Genomic DNA, 14,760 nt, shown 5'->3' with positions numbered 1-14,760 from the left:
CATGCATTTAAGCCCCACTTGCAAAGCATAACTACGCGGTATTGGGTAGGTGAATATACATATTTTTAAATTTTTTGCCATATCATTCTATTAACAAATATACATAAAAAACTAAAGTAAACCCTTATACAAAGCTGATTTCATGAATTTTCTTCATTTACTATGCTATTTACAGCTGATATCGTTTCTTCTCGAGCTATGGGTGGGCCAGAGTCCATAGAACTGTTAAAACTTTCAGGGAAAAATGATGTGTATGTTGCATTTTGTATAAGTTCAACAATGACCCTCTTCGCTTCTTCCTCTTTTCGATTGATCTCCTCATTAGTATCCTTTTTATCTACAATTCGGACATCCTCAAGTGCTTCCACGGAACTCTCTAGTGTCTCCGGCTTAACTTCTTCATGACTTCTTGACATTTGACCAAGACGATCTCGTTTTAATTTTGAAGTTGCCTTTGGAAACTTGTGCATTACTTTGTAGTGGTGACTTAAGCCTGAGCTAAAATTGAAAACTTTACCGCATGCTTTACAACTTAGCACCCTTTTTGGCCGAGGCGCATGTATTTTCATATGTTGTGTTATACGTAATGTCATCTTACCACATACGACACAGCATTGGGGTATTTGCTCCTTGTGTCTTCGTAAATGTTGTTTTAGTATGCATTCCGTACTGTATTTGCGACCACATATGTGACACCGGTAAGGCTGGCCAGATACATGCGCCTTAACATGTTCCTCGAAACGATCTGGCGTGTCGAAATTTTTCCGACAAATTTCGCAATTGAATGGCCTTGATAGATGTACTTTTCTCATGTGGGTCTCAAGTAGCGTAAGACTTGTAAGTTTCCTATTACATATTTTGCAGATAAATCCCTCTGGATAGTGCACTTGTTGTATGTGGTCTTTTAAATCGAGAATTTTATTAAATAGTTGATCACAATCGGAGCACTTGTGTGCCAACTTAATATTACTATCCGACTCCAAGTAATGCGTTCTTTTATGAATTGTAAGACTAAAAGCACTTCGGAATTTTCTACCGCAAGCCGGACAAGTAGTTTTATCAACAGGGCTCTCACGTTTATTCATTTGAGTTTGTAGGGGCGATGTGGTGCCCGCAAATTTCGCTAAGTCGACTTTAGGAAGCGTTGGTGGCAGAAGGGTTATGACAGTTTCGCCAATTATTTGTCTTACCGGCTCTGATTCTGGTAGCAACGAAGTGTGAGCTTCTGCACCAATCGTACAATCTTGTTCTACACTCTCTGCATTGTCTCCATTAGATGATTCACGATTTGTGCCACTGAGGCGAGAACGCCGTTCCTCCTCTAGTTTAATGCGTTCATAGAGTTCTGCAACCCGATTTTTTAGCGCAATAACTTTTACTGTAGTTACACGTTTCTTCTTTTTACTGGAGGTTTTCCACTGTGTGTCATGGGTAGCTTCAGTTCTATTCAAATCCATTGTAGAGATCTCCGCTCTGTGTTCGGATTTTAATTTCTTTTCTGTTCCGTAATCATTTGTTTGTAGGTAACTGAAGTATTGCTCTGAGCAACTATTTTCTTTTTTAGGAAATACATGATCGCCCTCGAATTCATCACGCATTTCAGCTTCTACTTCTGCTGCAATTTCTTCCGCTTCATCCAGTTCTTCCACAACAATTTTTGATTCATCAAAATCAGCCAAATCGCAGGGGAGAACGCACTGATTTGCATTTGGTTCGTAAACTACCGCTTTGGAATCTGTTTCCATTAGCTCAACATCATCAATAGATTTCTCAGGCAGGACGTTGGCATTGATTTCTTCTTGCTGGCTCTCCTTGCTGTCATCGTTGATGTGTTCACTTAAATGTTGGCAAAAATAGTTAATATTATCGGTTACTTTTTCACAATATATGCAAAAAAATTTTAATACGCGCGTTGTTTCGCTGTAAAAAATCAGTCCGCACTGAACATCGTCCACTTGCAGACTTTCCTCTGAGTCATCTTCCCTTATGTCCTCAACGACTTCGAAATCTTCAAGGATTTGCCCATCACTCGAATTCATTATTGACTACAACACTGGCAAAAAGTCATAATTTTAGAAAAGTATTTATTAGCAATTGACAAAAAACTGCAAAAGCTAGCGCCTCGCTTAACTTCTTCTTCGTTAGCAAAGCTTGGAGTCACAATTAGTAATCTGTTCATTCACAATGGTAATTCTTTTGTATAGTTTAATTAGAAAATGGAGAATTATTTGGTCAGCTCAAAAGCTACAGCTATTCCATAAAAAAAAAAATAATAATAATTATAAATAAAAGTTATTATCTTTTCAATAAGTAGCCGTTGAATCGAAATCGTTACTTGATTTAATAATATATGTGAGAGCCGCTGTCCGCCATTATAATCGATTATTTTATCGAGCGCATTGAATGGTCGATAGTTTGTATCGAGCTTGAAAGAACAAACGCCAAAATTGCAGTTTTGCGGTACTTATGAGGTAATCGCTATTCAACTATTTTATTTTTAAATTTTATAATGTTTCAATCGCAGCATTACTTTGATATGCATGCTCCTGCAACAAACAATGTTTGTGCAAAGAAACAATGGGCGAGGTAAACGTTTTCACCACACCTAAATAAAGAAATGACAAACAGAATAAGACGAAATAACGCGGTAAGTCACATACGTTCATACATGTACATATTTATATGTATTTGCAAATCAGTTCTAAATTTTACATATTTACTATATCCTATTTGCTGCAATTCTGTCATTGGTTGTCTCTGAGGCTACAAACGTGTATAGTTTTATGTACCTCCAACTGCTGATCGTTTACGAACTTTTTTCCGCATTGTTCACAAGTTAGTTTTGCAGTTTTGTAATGCTTTTTGAACTTGTGGGTGCTCAGCATGGAAGCACTACGGTAGCGTTTCGTACATAAATTGCATTGAAAGGGCAAGGAAGCGTCATCCACTTTATTATGAACTTTTCGTTTATGTGTATCCATTTGATTAACGGTATAAAAAAGTTTTTCACACTCATCGCAGGGTACACGTCGCTGCTGTGTGTGTCTCAGTTCATGGCTTAGCAATGCAGCCCGGCGTGAGAAGGATTTCGCACAAAACTTGCAATTGAAAACTTGGCGATCTTCATGGGTGTTCAGATGGCGTGCGAGGGTTGTAACTGCACGAAACAAACGGCCACATATCTCACACTGGTGCGGCTTAGAGCCCGTGTGTATATTTAGATGCGTATCCAATTGTAGACGGCGCCGAAAGGTCTTTCCACAATACGTACATTTGTTTGGGGTGTTGCGAGCTTTATAACGACGTTTGTCACTGTTTTTCAATAAATTTGGTTCGTAAGATTTAGACCAATCGATATATTCAACTAGATTTTCTTCAATCTTCTCTAAACCTACTTGAGCATTTAAATCGTTGGTGGAATTTTCGTCTTCTTCAGAAGTACATTTATCGTTTGGGGAAACCTTTGTACTCGTGTTTACCATATTCGTAGATCCTTTGCAGCTGACCTAAAACGTAAATAACAATTAATAACATGGTTCTTACTCTAAAAATTTATGAACTTGCGTCAGTACTCTCTAATTTTATTGTGGTTCTAAATAATTCTGTGTCCGGTGCATCGGATGCGGGCTCTGTTTGATGCCTATCGAAACCATGGATGGAAACCGTCTCATCATAATTGGACACTTCATTTACACCACCTTCTTTGCTTGCTTCTTTGTTTTCAAATTGAAGAATATTTAAATCCTCTTCGGAACCTTTAGTACCATCTCGTACCTCCAATTTCAATGGATCGCGTTTTCCATCGAAATTTTCGATAATTTCACTATCACTGTTAATTATGGATTCCTCTTTATCTACCCAAGCATTTATGAAAGTCTCGTAATGGTTGTGGAAATGATTACAGAATTCGCTAAAAGCAAGAGTTCTCATACCGCAAAATGTACAAAGAATTGAAAATGTCGATGAGTGATAATGAATTTCTGCACACTTTGACTTCGAGAAGTTATACCCGATATTAGCAGCTGGTGAAACCCTTTTGAGCATTTTTTTAGTAATTTGGTCTTGTAAATAACAACAAATATGTAAAATCAGCNATTATATCCGATATTAGCAGCTGGTGAAACCCTTTTGAGCATTTTTTTTAGTAATTTGGTCTTGTAAATAACAACAAATATGTAAAATCAGCACCAAAATGTTGTTTGCAAAAGAAGTATTCTTTCCAAACAGCTGTTTTATGACGTTAACTGCATTATCGGATATATTGATGGTGAATTAGAACTAAAATAAAGAAGCAGAAGCGGAAATAGATTTGGGAATGGGATTTGAAAATAGCTCTGATCCAGTACTCCATGAACTTATCTGAAAATGTCTTGTCGCTCTCTCTGTCGGGTCGCTATGTTCTTTGCCTAACTTTCAAGGCGCCCCCTTCGAAGGGTTCAAAAAGGTAGTCCATATTGGAGATAGGACTTGATCCAAGACAAAAAACTTGAGTGAAAACCAAAAAGATTTAGCTTCTTAAGACGTAGATTGTGGGATACACGATCAAAAGCGTTCTGGTAGACCGGCGATGGGCACTGCCTTGCTCGCGGGCAAAAGCTCTTTTAAGCTTTCTATAAATTTTGTATAGGCGCCCGCAGAGTAAAAGCTCTCTCTGCCCATCGCTGTTGTAGACCAAAAAATTATTCATCACTCAAAAACTGAGCGCAAAGTGACGTTCTCCTGGAGAGAAGTTGCAAATTCTTGCATGAACCAAAAATACAAGATCACGTAACGGAGCTTCAACTACCTAGATAGACCCGCGTTACTCTGGCTCAGTTACGGTCTGGATATTGTAGCCGCCTAAACAGCTACCTGTCCAGACTCGACCCAAACATCCCAAATGAGTGCCCGGCAAGTGGAGACTCCCCCCACGACACCAACCACCTCTTCACATGCCAGCTCAATCCGACTCAACTAACACCCCTCTCCCTTTGGTCCGACCCCATCGAAACAGCTCGTTTCCTGGGCCTACCGTTAGTTGAGCTTGACGATAATGATTAAAAGTTGACCCGAAACAGGCGGGGCTTAGTAGTGCCGCTACAACAACAACAACAACAACAAGAAGATCACGTAAGAACGCGACGTTGTATTTGTAACTGGTTTTGAGAAAAAAGTTTGCGAACGCGGGTTCGTCAGCTGGGCGTTTGTTTATTTTACACAGAAGAGTTAATTTAACATGACAACAAATTTTAAAGCATTTTGTTGCATCATTTTACCTAAATTGTGCGTTTAAAGTGGCTGACAATAATTTTCGCTAATTTTGGTTTTCGTTGTTTTCTTTGCTTTGTTTACTTTTCGCTAGTTTTCCAGTGAAACAAGATGGCGTAGAACCCGCTAAAAAAATCGACATTTTTCACTCTCTTGTTCTTACGTGATCTTGTGTCTTTCGTTCATGAAATTCTTGTGGGAAAAATTTTAGCTGACAAGAATTTGCAATCACGAAAAACATGATTGTGGCACATGGTTGCATTTTTGTCGACCATAATTTGAATAAACAAGTTCGTTAAATTTAAAAATTTATAAACACGAGCGATTTTTTATTAAAGAAGGAAAGTAAATAGTTGTTGATCCATTAATTTAGTTAATTCCAATGATTTGAACTGCACTGAAAAAATTGTATTCGTCTGAAAGAATTGTATTCGCAATCAGAATGCAATTGGCACCAGAGTCGATTTAAGAAACCAGACAACTAGTACTATAAAGAAATTGAAATGTATGTTAAAGAAAGTCAGAACAATAAATTATAGGCTGCATTCCAAAACGTCAAAATACAAAGCATCAGTCCTTTTATTTCTAAACCTCAGCAGCTTGTAATGCCAAATGTGCGCAACCACGGTTAGATGTCACTTTTATTCTAGTGCGGTTTGGAATTGGTGCCAAGGCACATTACCTTGACCTGATGCTTGTTGCGAATAAACAACAAATTAGTCAGCTTGCAAATTATTACTGGTTTTGCGTTATTGTACTTTTTCCTATGAGAACGAATTCTCAGAAATTAAGTTACTGGACTGTTGCTGGTATGTTACTGGATAATTTCTACAAGAACAAACCTTATGTACATATGTATGTATGTAAACATAAATATTTATGTATCTTATACAAATATGCAAAATATGAACATGAAATTATATTTAAATATTTAAAGATAAACAAGAAAACTCTCAACTATTTCTTGCGTCACCCATTAAGCTCTGCCCAGAATTATAGCGGACGACGACAAAGCGGTCGGCGGTAAGTAAACAGGTGTATAGTTGCCGCAGTGAAACTCGTCAGTAGTCATTTTGACTTGAAAATTATCATTGAAATAAAATATTTTTTCGGTACGTACGCATGATACAATAATTTTTTTTTTTTTTTTTTTTACCTTCTAAAAATTATTGTATCATGGTACGTACGTGTATGTAGATTTGCTGGAAATATAAATTGATGAAAAGAGTGCCAAACTTGTGAAAATAATAAAAATTATCACAATCAATACTCAATAAACATTGTGCCGCCCTCGCTGACCGGTAAAAATAGAAATAAATTTAACTCAACCGAAAAACGTCGGCTGTAAAAACGCTGCCGCCGCAATTATGAGCCATTCCATATGTCTTTGCGAGTTTTAATTTTGACAGCGCTTTACCGACGTCCGCTGCAATTCTGAGCGGAGCTTTACCGTTGCCCGGTGGATTTCTGGGTAGAGCTCTACAGACTTTTCCGTTTTATGCTGCCGCATATGACCTGCCAAACCAGCCATTTGGGCATATGCGCGTCCACAGAGCGTGCATTTGAATTTCTTTACGTCCAGATGTAGATGTTTATGATGATAGAGAGCTTTGGGTCGTGCAAAGGCCCTTCCGCAGACATCGCATACGTGTGGTCGCTCAGTCGAATGCGAAGGCTCATGTTCATACAACAATGACTTTGAAGCAAAACCTTTGCCACATAATTTGCAAATAAATGGTTTTTCTCCAGTGTGTGTTCGTTTGTGTACGATCAGTGAGGGCTGCCCCTTAGTACGGTATCCACATACTTCGCAAACAAAATTTTTTTCCAATTTATGAACATAACGAGTGTGCATAGATAGCTGTTTTGGATTAAAAAAAGACTTGCCGCAATCTTCCTTCGTACAATGGAAACTACGCACCCCTGTATGGTTATATCGATGAATGGTCAAACCTTCTTTACTCGAATAGACTTTGTCGCATTCTTCGCAGGGAAAACCGGCATGCCTTTTGCGCTGGTGTTCGTTCAACGACCGCTCATCGCTAAAGCTCTGCTTACACCGTACGCAACAATATTCAGGATCATTACAGTGGCATTTTTTTATATGACGGTCCAAATTCTTAGCAAATTTATAGCTTTTACTGCATTCTTTACAAGTGTACTCGGTTGGATTGTTGCTTTTCCTTGGTTCGCTATGCAATATCTACTGATATAACTTTGTTAATACAAATGAGTTACATATGTATATCTGAATGTTCAAACCAGTACATACCCTTGGAACAAACTCTGGATCCTGATCGCTTTGCTCGTCACTACTGTAATCAGTTTCCCTATCACTTTGCCACTCATTATCGGCTTCCAAAATATCGACCTCTTTTTTAACGTTGACATCAATAGGCGAGTTAGAAGTTAAAGACTCGAATTCTGCGTGGGAATCTAATTCCTTACATCCTTCTGGTGTACTTTTCGGCTCTTCATCGAAATTTTCAATTTTTATCTCAACTGCATCCTCAAAAGATTCACTGTTTGAAGTTTTCTCTGATGCGAGATGTGCATTTTTGAAATGCAATAAATACTCTTCAAAATTAAAAGTCTTCAGTTCGCAATACGAGCAGATTATCGTGAAGCAATTCTCTTTGCGAAAGAATATTTCAGCACACTTTGTCTCAACTAGCTGAGCGAAAGTTTGTGAAGTGTTAATTGCTTTAAGCATTTTACTAAATTTTACATTAACTTTAATCCGTGGAATGCACGGCGTCAGATAAAACTTGTCTCCACAGTATAGACAGTAACCAACCTTTTTGGGTTGTTGTTGTAGTAGTCGTTGTTGTTGTAGTTATATTCACTCCTCAGGAAGGCACGGGGTTGTGTGCTGCTATTTAATTGCCTTCCTCAGACTTTTTCTTAGATATCAGGGGTGTGTGCTGCATTATTATTAGATAAATAAATTTAAGCATTTGACAAATCGTGATTTTATTAAAAGAAAATTATAAATGGTGTTGAAAAACCAAACAAACGCTCGTGCGAAAGCTCTATTTTTGTGTCTTGTTAAAATTTATACATGGCGTATTGATGGTAATACAAGCAATGTATTCTTTTGTGGATTTTATGTTACTTGAGAATTTAGACAACGTGCGAGCTGCCAGGTTCTGTTATCAATATAATTAACACAAGCTTTTTCGCGTAGTTGCCTTTCAATAAATAGAATAAACAAATATTCGCAAATAAATTGGATTTATTTTATAACTGACAACTAACGTACGCTTTTTGTTCATTTCTCCATTTTGATTTTGACTCTATTACCGCCAACAACTTTATGTGTATACATATTTACAAGCTGTCAAAATTTTCGTAGTCACACGAGCTAGGTAAAAACTATAGCATTCTTATTCACAAGGAGAAATCTCAAAATTTTTGTTTGGTATTTCCAAATTTTCTCTTTTTTTATCAGTTGGCAAAAGCCCTCAGTGGCAGCGCTCCGAGCGTTGAGATAGTAATTTCATGTCAATTAGTAGAAAAGTTCCATGATGTATACCATTTTATGTGGAATTATTCAATAAATTTCGTTTTACACTATAGGGCCTGTGCCAATTGATAGAAAAGTTCTCTGGATAGTAAATTTTTGACAGCTATGAGGTGAATAAAAATGTTTGATACGGCAGGGCTAGTGAAAAATTTGACAGCAAGCATTATCAAGAAGAAGAACGAACAACGCACGTATACACATAAATTAAAGAAAACAAAAGCGAGTGGAAATAACAGAAAATGGTCCCGCCGGCAAAAAAAATAAAGAAAACCTATATAACTTGTAAGATTTAATTTCAGATTTACATATGAAAAGGCGTTATGTATTTTTTTAATTAAAAATACTATTTTACAGGGAGCAGTTCAGAACGCAGAATCCTTCTGGAAAGGCGAATTGACAAGGATGTTTGGTTCAGCTCAAAGAACGCCAACAGCAACGAAGGCTGGAAGTGAGTAAGACCAATATAAATAATTTGAAGACTTTATTAAGAAGTTTTTTCTTAGAAAAATCGCGAATGAGCTGAAGGATCGCCTGGACGGTAAAAGTGCTGAAGCATGTAAAGCACAATGGAATGCGTTGATGAAAAAATATAAAAGCTTTTTCAAATACCGCTCGGGCGATGGAACAGGTGAAGAGGCGACTGCTGAAGAGGCGAAAGATTGGGAGTTTTTTGAGTGCATCCACTCATATGCTTCCAAGAAAGATAATTTTCACCCTCCATTTTTAATTGATAGCGGCGATGGTGAGGTGTCGATGCAGCCAAGGAGAGAGGAAAACGCCACATTTGTCTCGGCACTGCAGCCGGTTGAGTCCTTGACAAATTCGCAGTCGACGTCTAGCGAAGAGTCGAGACAGAGTCCACTGCCATCAACATCCCGGCGCTCTGCAGCACAAAATGGCGTTAAGCAACTAGAACGCCACATTTATAAAAGGGATAAAAAAATCAATAAAAAAATATCAACGCTTTTGGCTGTAATTGGGCAAATGGTGCAGGCGGACTATCCGCACATCGACGCATCAGCGCTGCTCTTGACCTCAGACTCGGATTCTGAGTAGTCCGTGCCATTAGGAAATATTTTTAACTGAATTTTTTTATTTTATCTTTTTTATGTAAATATTTTTTTGGTAGAAGTGTAGTATTTAATTTTTTGTTTTGTTTGTTGCTTGAATTCACTTTAATTTATTATTTTTATACAACATGTACCTCTAGATATAAGAAAAACCAGTACAATAAGTAATGTGATGAATTTTTTTAGTTTAAGATATATTACTCTTTTTAAAAACTAGTAGGCTTAGTAACAAAATGGATCTCCATATATGATTTTCTTTTTATTGTGATGGTATTGAATACCACTTTATATTTTTAAGTAAATGTAAATAAGACTGATATGAAAAAACTAAAAAAAAATAAGTATTTTTGATATGCATATGTAAATAAAAACCTAAGAAACTCTTTAATTAAGTCTTGTTTTATTGATACTTAAATAGTTTGAAGGAATTCATTGAGAATTTCATTTCGTACTCTTAAACCATCTTCAGAGTCGGATATATTTCGCGCAGATTGGACCGATTCTATATTAATAGTTTCATTCTCAGTAGCCAGGGAAGATAGGTCAAAATCATCTGCAAGAATGCAAATGTTGTGCAATATAAATGCCGCAAATACGGTTTTTATACAGTTTTCAATTTTCAATTCCAAATCTCTATTAAATATGTTTCTCCATCTATTTTTTAAAATTCCAAAAGCTGCTTCAACAACTATTCTTCCTCTACTATGCGCAACGTTGAACCTGGCTTGATTTGATGTCAGAGGTTCTTTGAATGGGGTGATAACTGCCACCGGAAACGTTTGGCATGGGTATCCTTTATCACCGAATAAGAATTGGCCCCGGGGAGGATAGTCTCCCCTAGCATATAAGGGGCTATTCACAAACACTCGTGTATCGTGTACAGATCCTGGGTAGCCAATGAAAACATCTGTAAATTTATAATCGCTGTCCACAACCGCCTGCGCCTGGATAGAATAGAACCTTTTATGATTGATGTATTCATCGTGTTTGTTGACAGGACATTTTATGCGAATATGTGTGCCATCAATCGCTCAAACAAAATTACGAAACGCGTTTGATTTTGTTTTTTGGCAGAATTTATCGGCTACCCTTTCATTTTCTTCTGCAGTTCCAGAAGAATTGAAATCATCAAAGGCAAATATTTTCTATATAATTGCTGCATTTTATAAATTGCAAACTCGATAGTCTTCTTGTGCATCAAAGCAACTGTCAAAAATTTCCAGCAGTAAAAAGTTACGAATTGGCACAGCAGAAATGTAAAATTTTCTCACCATAGTAAAAAGTTTTTCCACCATAGAACTTTTCTATCAATTGGCACAGGCCCATATACTTTTTGAAACTATTTGAAGGAAATTATTTTTTGTTTGTTAAAAGCAACCCTGCGTGCTTGGAAGGCGTGTGTACCAATAATTTCATCCCTAGCATATTCATCCCCGAGGAAGGCAGCCGCCAAATTCACCGAAGGTTTACTGGTTATGTCTTTGGCTTGTCTCCTTCTTTTTTTTTAATGCGGCAATCTAACAAAATCAGCTGTATCTCAACAGCTCAGTATGTCCATTAAAAAAACTGTGGTGAACTCCCTTATGGGGATAAAGTTCCCAGAGGTGAAAATTTAGGTAGCACATTTCTTAAACGCACGGTTGCTCTGCAGCTCTTATGAAATAAACTTTAGAATTTTTTAGAATAAGGCTATATGCACACTTGTCGTCCAATCATAGTTGCATTATCGTCTTGCCCTGCAATTTTGAGTCGAGTACATGCATTTCAAAGGAGATCTGCACACTGTCGTTATTGGCTAGTTATCGGCAAATCGTAGAATATGCAGAAACGGATAAGTACGGCACTCTCGTTTGCTAATCGTTGTGCACGCATTGTTTGTTTACATTTTATTAGGAAAAATTAATATTTGCATTAAAAATACTTTTGCATAAAATCTGTGGAAAGTATTAAAAAGTGGATAATTGCAATAACATTCAAAATTATGAGAGTTTAACCTATAAAATATGACGAAATTGTAAAAAGCCTCTGAGTGAGTGCACAAATTACATTTCAGGAAAAGAAAAGAAGAGATATTACTGAAAAAATATGTCTAGAATTGTTGCAGCACGGTCCATATTTTAAAAATTGCAGGTTTTTGTAAATATTTCGCGAAAATATCATCCAGAAAATATCTGCTCCAAGTGAATTTTTAGACGCCAAATGAATTGAAATATCACAATCAAGTGTGCGGAAGTGTAGTTGTCACGTAATCGTTGCAACATGATTGTGACGATGAAGCAACTATGATTGGACGACCAATGTGCAGAAAGCCTAAGTTTCGTTTATTGCATTAATTTTACGAATAAACGCAAATAAATGGATCTACTATAAATAATAAATATAAAAGAAATTTTAAAGCCACCGTTTGATGATAAATTTGTTACAAAATAAAATTGCTACCGGAACGCTCTGAGCGCTGCCGCTGGAAAGTTGCCTGTCGTACAAAAACACCCCTGGCCCTTGTTGCTGTATCGCGTCGTGGTGAATTTACAGTTGCGTTCCCTAATGGCGTGTTTACATTGGACAATGCTGTCAAGACAATAGTTGCGTTTGTTTACCCCCCTTTCCAGTAAAATCCAGTAAAAGTTTTTACGAATTTTCATGTTTTGACGTGTTCGAACGCAAAAACTTGCAAAGTAGGGGAAATTTTCTTATATTTCTTTTGAATTTTAAATCGTTAATTTCTACGTTTTGCAAATTTTATCACTAACATACGAATATATTAGTGATTGAAAATATGCCCACAGTTTCAATCAATATACATTTGCGGCCAAGTAAACCTTACCACTAAACTTTTACTTTACTTTATTCACAAGTGCAAAAAATGTTTCTGAACTTTGGGAGTAAGTAAATGAATCGTCTGGGCCTACGTATGTATGTCCCAATGAACAGTTTTTGCGTAAGGTGAAACTTGAACTAGCTCAAAATAGACCGAAGAATAAATGGGCATTAAAAAAATATGTATTGAAATGCACAATCTTGGTTTCATCAACACTTGAACAAATACAAGTACTTATTTTGGCTCAAATTGGATCAACTCTTTACAAAAGTTCCCTGCTTCTTGGTTTTAAGTCCAGTTCATGGTATTATGAGTAGTTTTATAAATACAAGAAACGAATTTCGACAAAAACAAAGCGAAAATCAGCTAAATATATTTTGCCATAAGTTTTATTCGATATAAAAAGAAACTATTTAACTTGTATGGCCTAAATTTCACTGGACAATACCCTGATATCTACGAAATATGCTTAATAAATTTCAAGAACCTAAGTGAAGTCGATAAGCTTAACAAAAAATTTCGATAGTATCGATAGTGCGAAAAACTATCGACGGTTCAAGATAGCTCAAAACTATCGATACTATAATAGTCCCATCGATAGTTTTACAGCTCCACTATCGATAGTCATCCCATTCGATGTTTTCGCTAGTTTGCATTGAAACTATCGATAGTATCGGATAATTTTAAAATGCATTGACGAAGCTATTTATATAGGCTGCGTTTCTTTATACATTCCGGATAATCCAATTTCACAGCCGGAATAAACAGAATGCGTTTGAAATATAAGTCAACATATCATCAGGAACGTTCTAAAGAATAAATAAACAAAAAAGTTTATTCCAAACGTTCAGAATGAATAAAGAAATTCAGCCATAAACTTTTTTGTTTTATTTAGTTCCTGAAGAATTAACTAATTGTTATATAGCGATTTTCAGTAACTTTGATCTTTCTCTTCGATCAATTACACCATAGTATGGTTCCAAAAAGATACTCAAACTAGTTCTTTTTTTAAATTTTGTTACACCCACTTACTTTACTTTAAAGCAATTCTGGTTCATTCTCTTTTGCGTTTTCTATTTGCTTTTACACGTTTAAATTTTGTTGAATTCTAGTTTTTGGTTCTTTAATTGGGAAATGACGGATATGTCAATAAAAAAGCAAGAAACTTGAAACCACTTGACGGTACAGACGCATATGTACTCTTCCCTTTTCTTCTCAACCCCTCTTCCGCTTGAAAGCAGAATTGAATTCAATACTTCAACCGGGTAAAGCCCGGTATTAGGTAAAAAAATAGTAGGTGCAATCCCGTATTCCTCGGACTAAAACTAGTAAAACTGTCAAAAAAGGAAAATTCGCTCAGAGCGAGAGAGTAACAATAAAAAGTACGGGATCACGTTCTAGTAAAAAATTGTAACTTCTGTCAACTTCAACAAAACCTCCAAATTTTGGTTGTAAATTTTTGCTTATTTTGTATGTAAACACACTCAGCTAACACATGTAAATAACCAAAACTTCTTTCAAATTCATTAGAATCCACTTAAAACAAGTAATTAAATACTTTTCAACACAAATTAGCCAAACACACTATAGCTGATCGTCTGACACATTTACCAGAATTTACCAGCAAAAAATCTTCGGACTAAAACTGGTAACTTCTGACAGAGAGAGGACCTTATTTACTCTCTTTTTTGTCCTCTCAATAGTCAGAGTGTTGGATAACATTGGTATAAAAAACACTGAGCTTGACTGGTTTAGAAGCTTTCTATGTAATCGTAGGCAACAAACAATAGTTAATTCAAAGATGTCTAGTAAGATAGCCGTAGACATCGGATTACCACAGGGCTCAGTTTTGGCACCCCTACTCTTTAATATATATATAAACGATATTAAAAGTTCTCTCAAACATTGTAAAATAAAACTCTTTGCGGATGATGCCTTGTTAACGATCAGTGATAGGGAACTACCAAATGCGATTGTCAAAATGCAAGAAGATCTTAATTCTTTGTATCAATGGCTGTGTTCAAATAAACTCAAACTGAATGTGAAAAAGACTAACTTTATGGTATTTTCCAGAGCGGCAAATGCTGACTCCATAAGCC

General features: G+C 36.4%; 4 protein-coding genes across 6 annotated transcripts; 1 reads left to right on the top strand and 3 right to left on the bottom strand.

Annotated features, from left to right (window-relative positions):
* Positions 1–73: 73 nt before the first annotated feature.
* Positions 74–2,265, bottom strand: LOC108364606 (zinc finger protein 37-like). The gene has a single exon (XM_017618341.1). The coding sequence runs from the start codon at positions 2,037–2,039 to the stop codon at positions 141–143; it is 1,899 nt and encodes a 632-aa protein (XP_017473830.1). The 5' UTR covers positions 2,040–2,265; the 3' UTR covers positions 74–140.
* Positions 2,266–2,650: 385 nt separating this feature from the next.
* LOC108364609 (zinc finger protein 415-like) lies at positions 2,651–4,204 on the bottom strand. 2 transcript variants are annotated; one of them, XM_017618351.1, is made up of 4 exons: positions 4,176–4,204; positions 3,565–4,082; positions 3,396–3,506; positions 3,223–3,312 (listed from the first exon to the last, which is right to left on the bottom strand). In XM_017618351.1, the coding sequence occupies exons 2-4, from the start codon at positions 4,042–4,044 to the stop codon at positions 3,310–3,312; spliced, it is 594 nt and encodes a 197-aa protein (XP_017473840.1). In that variant the 5' UTR covers positions 4,045–4,082; positions 4,176–4,204; the 3' UTR covers positions 3,223–3,309. The 2 variants fall into 2 exon arrangements, with proteins under 2 accessions (XP_017473839.1, XP_017473840.1); XM_017618350.1 differs by having other exon boundaries at positions 2,651–3,506.
* A 2,296-nt stretch (positions 4,205–6,500) lies between these two features.
* On the bottom strand, positions 6,501–8,062 carry LOC108364618 (zinc finger protein OZF-like). Its single transcript, XM_017618366.1, has 2 exons — positions 7,520–8,062; positions 6,501–7,450 (listed from the first exon to the last, which is right to left on the bottom strand). The coding sequence occupies exons 1-2, from the start codon at positions 7,958–7,960 to the stop codon at positions 6,644–6,646; spliced, it is 1,248 nt and encodes a 415-aa protein (XP_017473855.1). The 5' UTR covers positions 7,961–8,062; the 3' UTR covers positions 6,501–6,643.
* Positions 8,063–8,831: 769 nt separating this feature from the next.
* LOC108364617 (uncharacterized) lies at positions 8,832–10,868 on the top strand. 2 transcript variants are annotated; one of them, XM_017618364.1, is made up of 3 exons: positions 8,832–9,055; positions 9,128–9,221; positions 9,277–10,868. In XM_017618364.1, the coding sequence occupies exons 1-3, from the start codon at positions 9,013–9,015 to the stop codon at positions 9,827–9,829; spliced, it is 690 nt and encodes a 229-aa protein (XP_017473853.1). In that variant the 5' UTR covers positions 8,832–9,012; the 3' UTR covers positions 9,830–10,868. The 2 variants fall into 2 exon arrangements, with proteins under 2 accessions (XP_017473853.1, XP_017473854.1); XM_017618365.1 differs by having other exon boundaries at positions 9,128–9,225.
* Positions 10,869–14,760: the final 3,892 nt, after the last annotated feature.

The sequence above is a fragment of the Rhagoletis zephyria genome, unplaced genomic scaffold (genome assembly GCF_001687245.7).
Source record: "Rhagoletis zephyria isolate East Lansing unplaced genomic scaffold, Rhagoletis_zephyria_1.1 Rzeph_scaffold_01606, whole genome shotgun sequence".
In the NCBI taxonomy this organism is placed as follows: domain Eukaryota; kingdom Metazoa; phylum Arthropoda; class Insecta; order Diptera; family Tephritidae; genus Rhagoletis; species Rhagoletis zephyria.
This window is presented reverse-complemented; position numbering and strand designations above follow the sequence as displayed.

Coding starts and splice junctions, on each gene's coding strand:
- LOC108364606 (XM_017618341.1), bottom strand. CDS start 2,039: ATGAATTCGAGTGATGGGCAAATCCTTGAAGATTTCGAAGTCGTTGAG.
- LOC108364609 (XM_017618350.1), bottom strand. CDS start 4,044: ATGCTCAAAAGGGTTTCACCAGCTGCTAATATCGGGTATAACTTCTCG. Junction 3,507..3,564: donor TAAAATTAGAGAGTACTGAC/GCAAGTTCATAA, acceptor TTTACGTTTTAG/GTCAGCTGCAAAGGATCTAC.
- LOC108364618 (XM_017618366.1), bottom strand. CDS start 7,960: ATGCTTAAAGCAATTAACACTTCACAAACTTTCGCTCAGCTAGTTGAG. Junction 7,451..7,519: donor ATCCAGAGTTTGTTCCAAGG/GTATGTACTGGT, acceptor TTATATCAGTAG/ATATTGCATAGCGAACCAAG.
- LOC108364617 (XM_017618364.1), top strand. CDS start 9,013: ATGGTCCCGCCGGCAAAAAAAATAAAGAAAACCTATATAACTT. Junction 9,056..9,127: donor AAAGAAAACCTATATAACTT/GTAAGATTTAAT, acceptor ACTATTTTACAG/GGAGCAGTTCAGAACGCAGA. Junction 9,222..9,276: donor AACAGCAACGAAGGCTGGAA/GTGAGTAAGACC, acceptor GTTTTTTCTTAG/AAAAATCGCGAATGAGCTGA.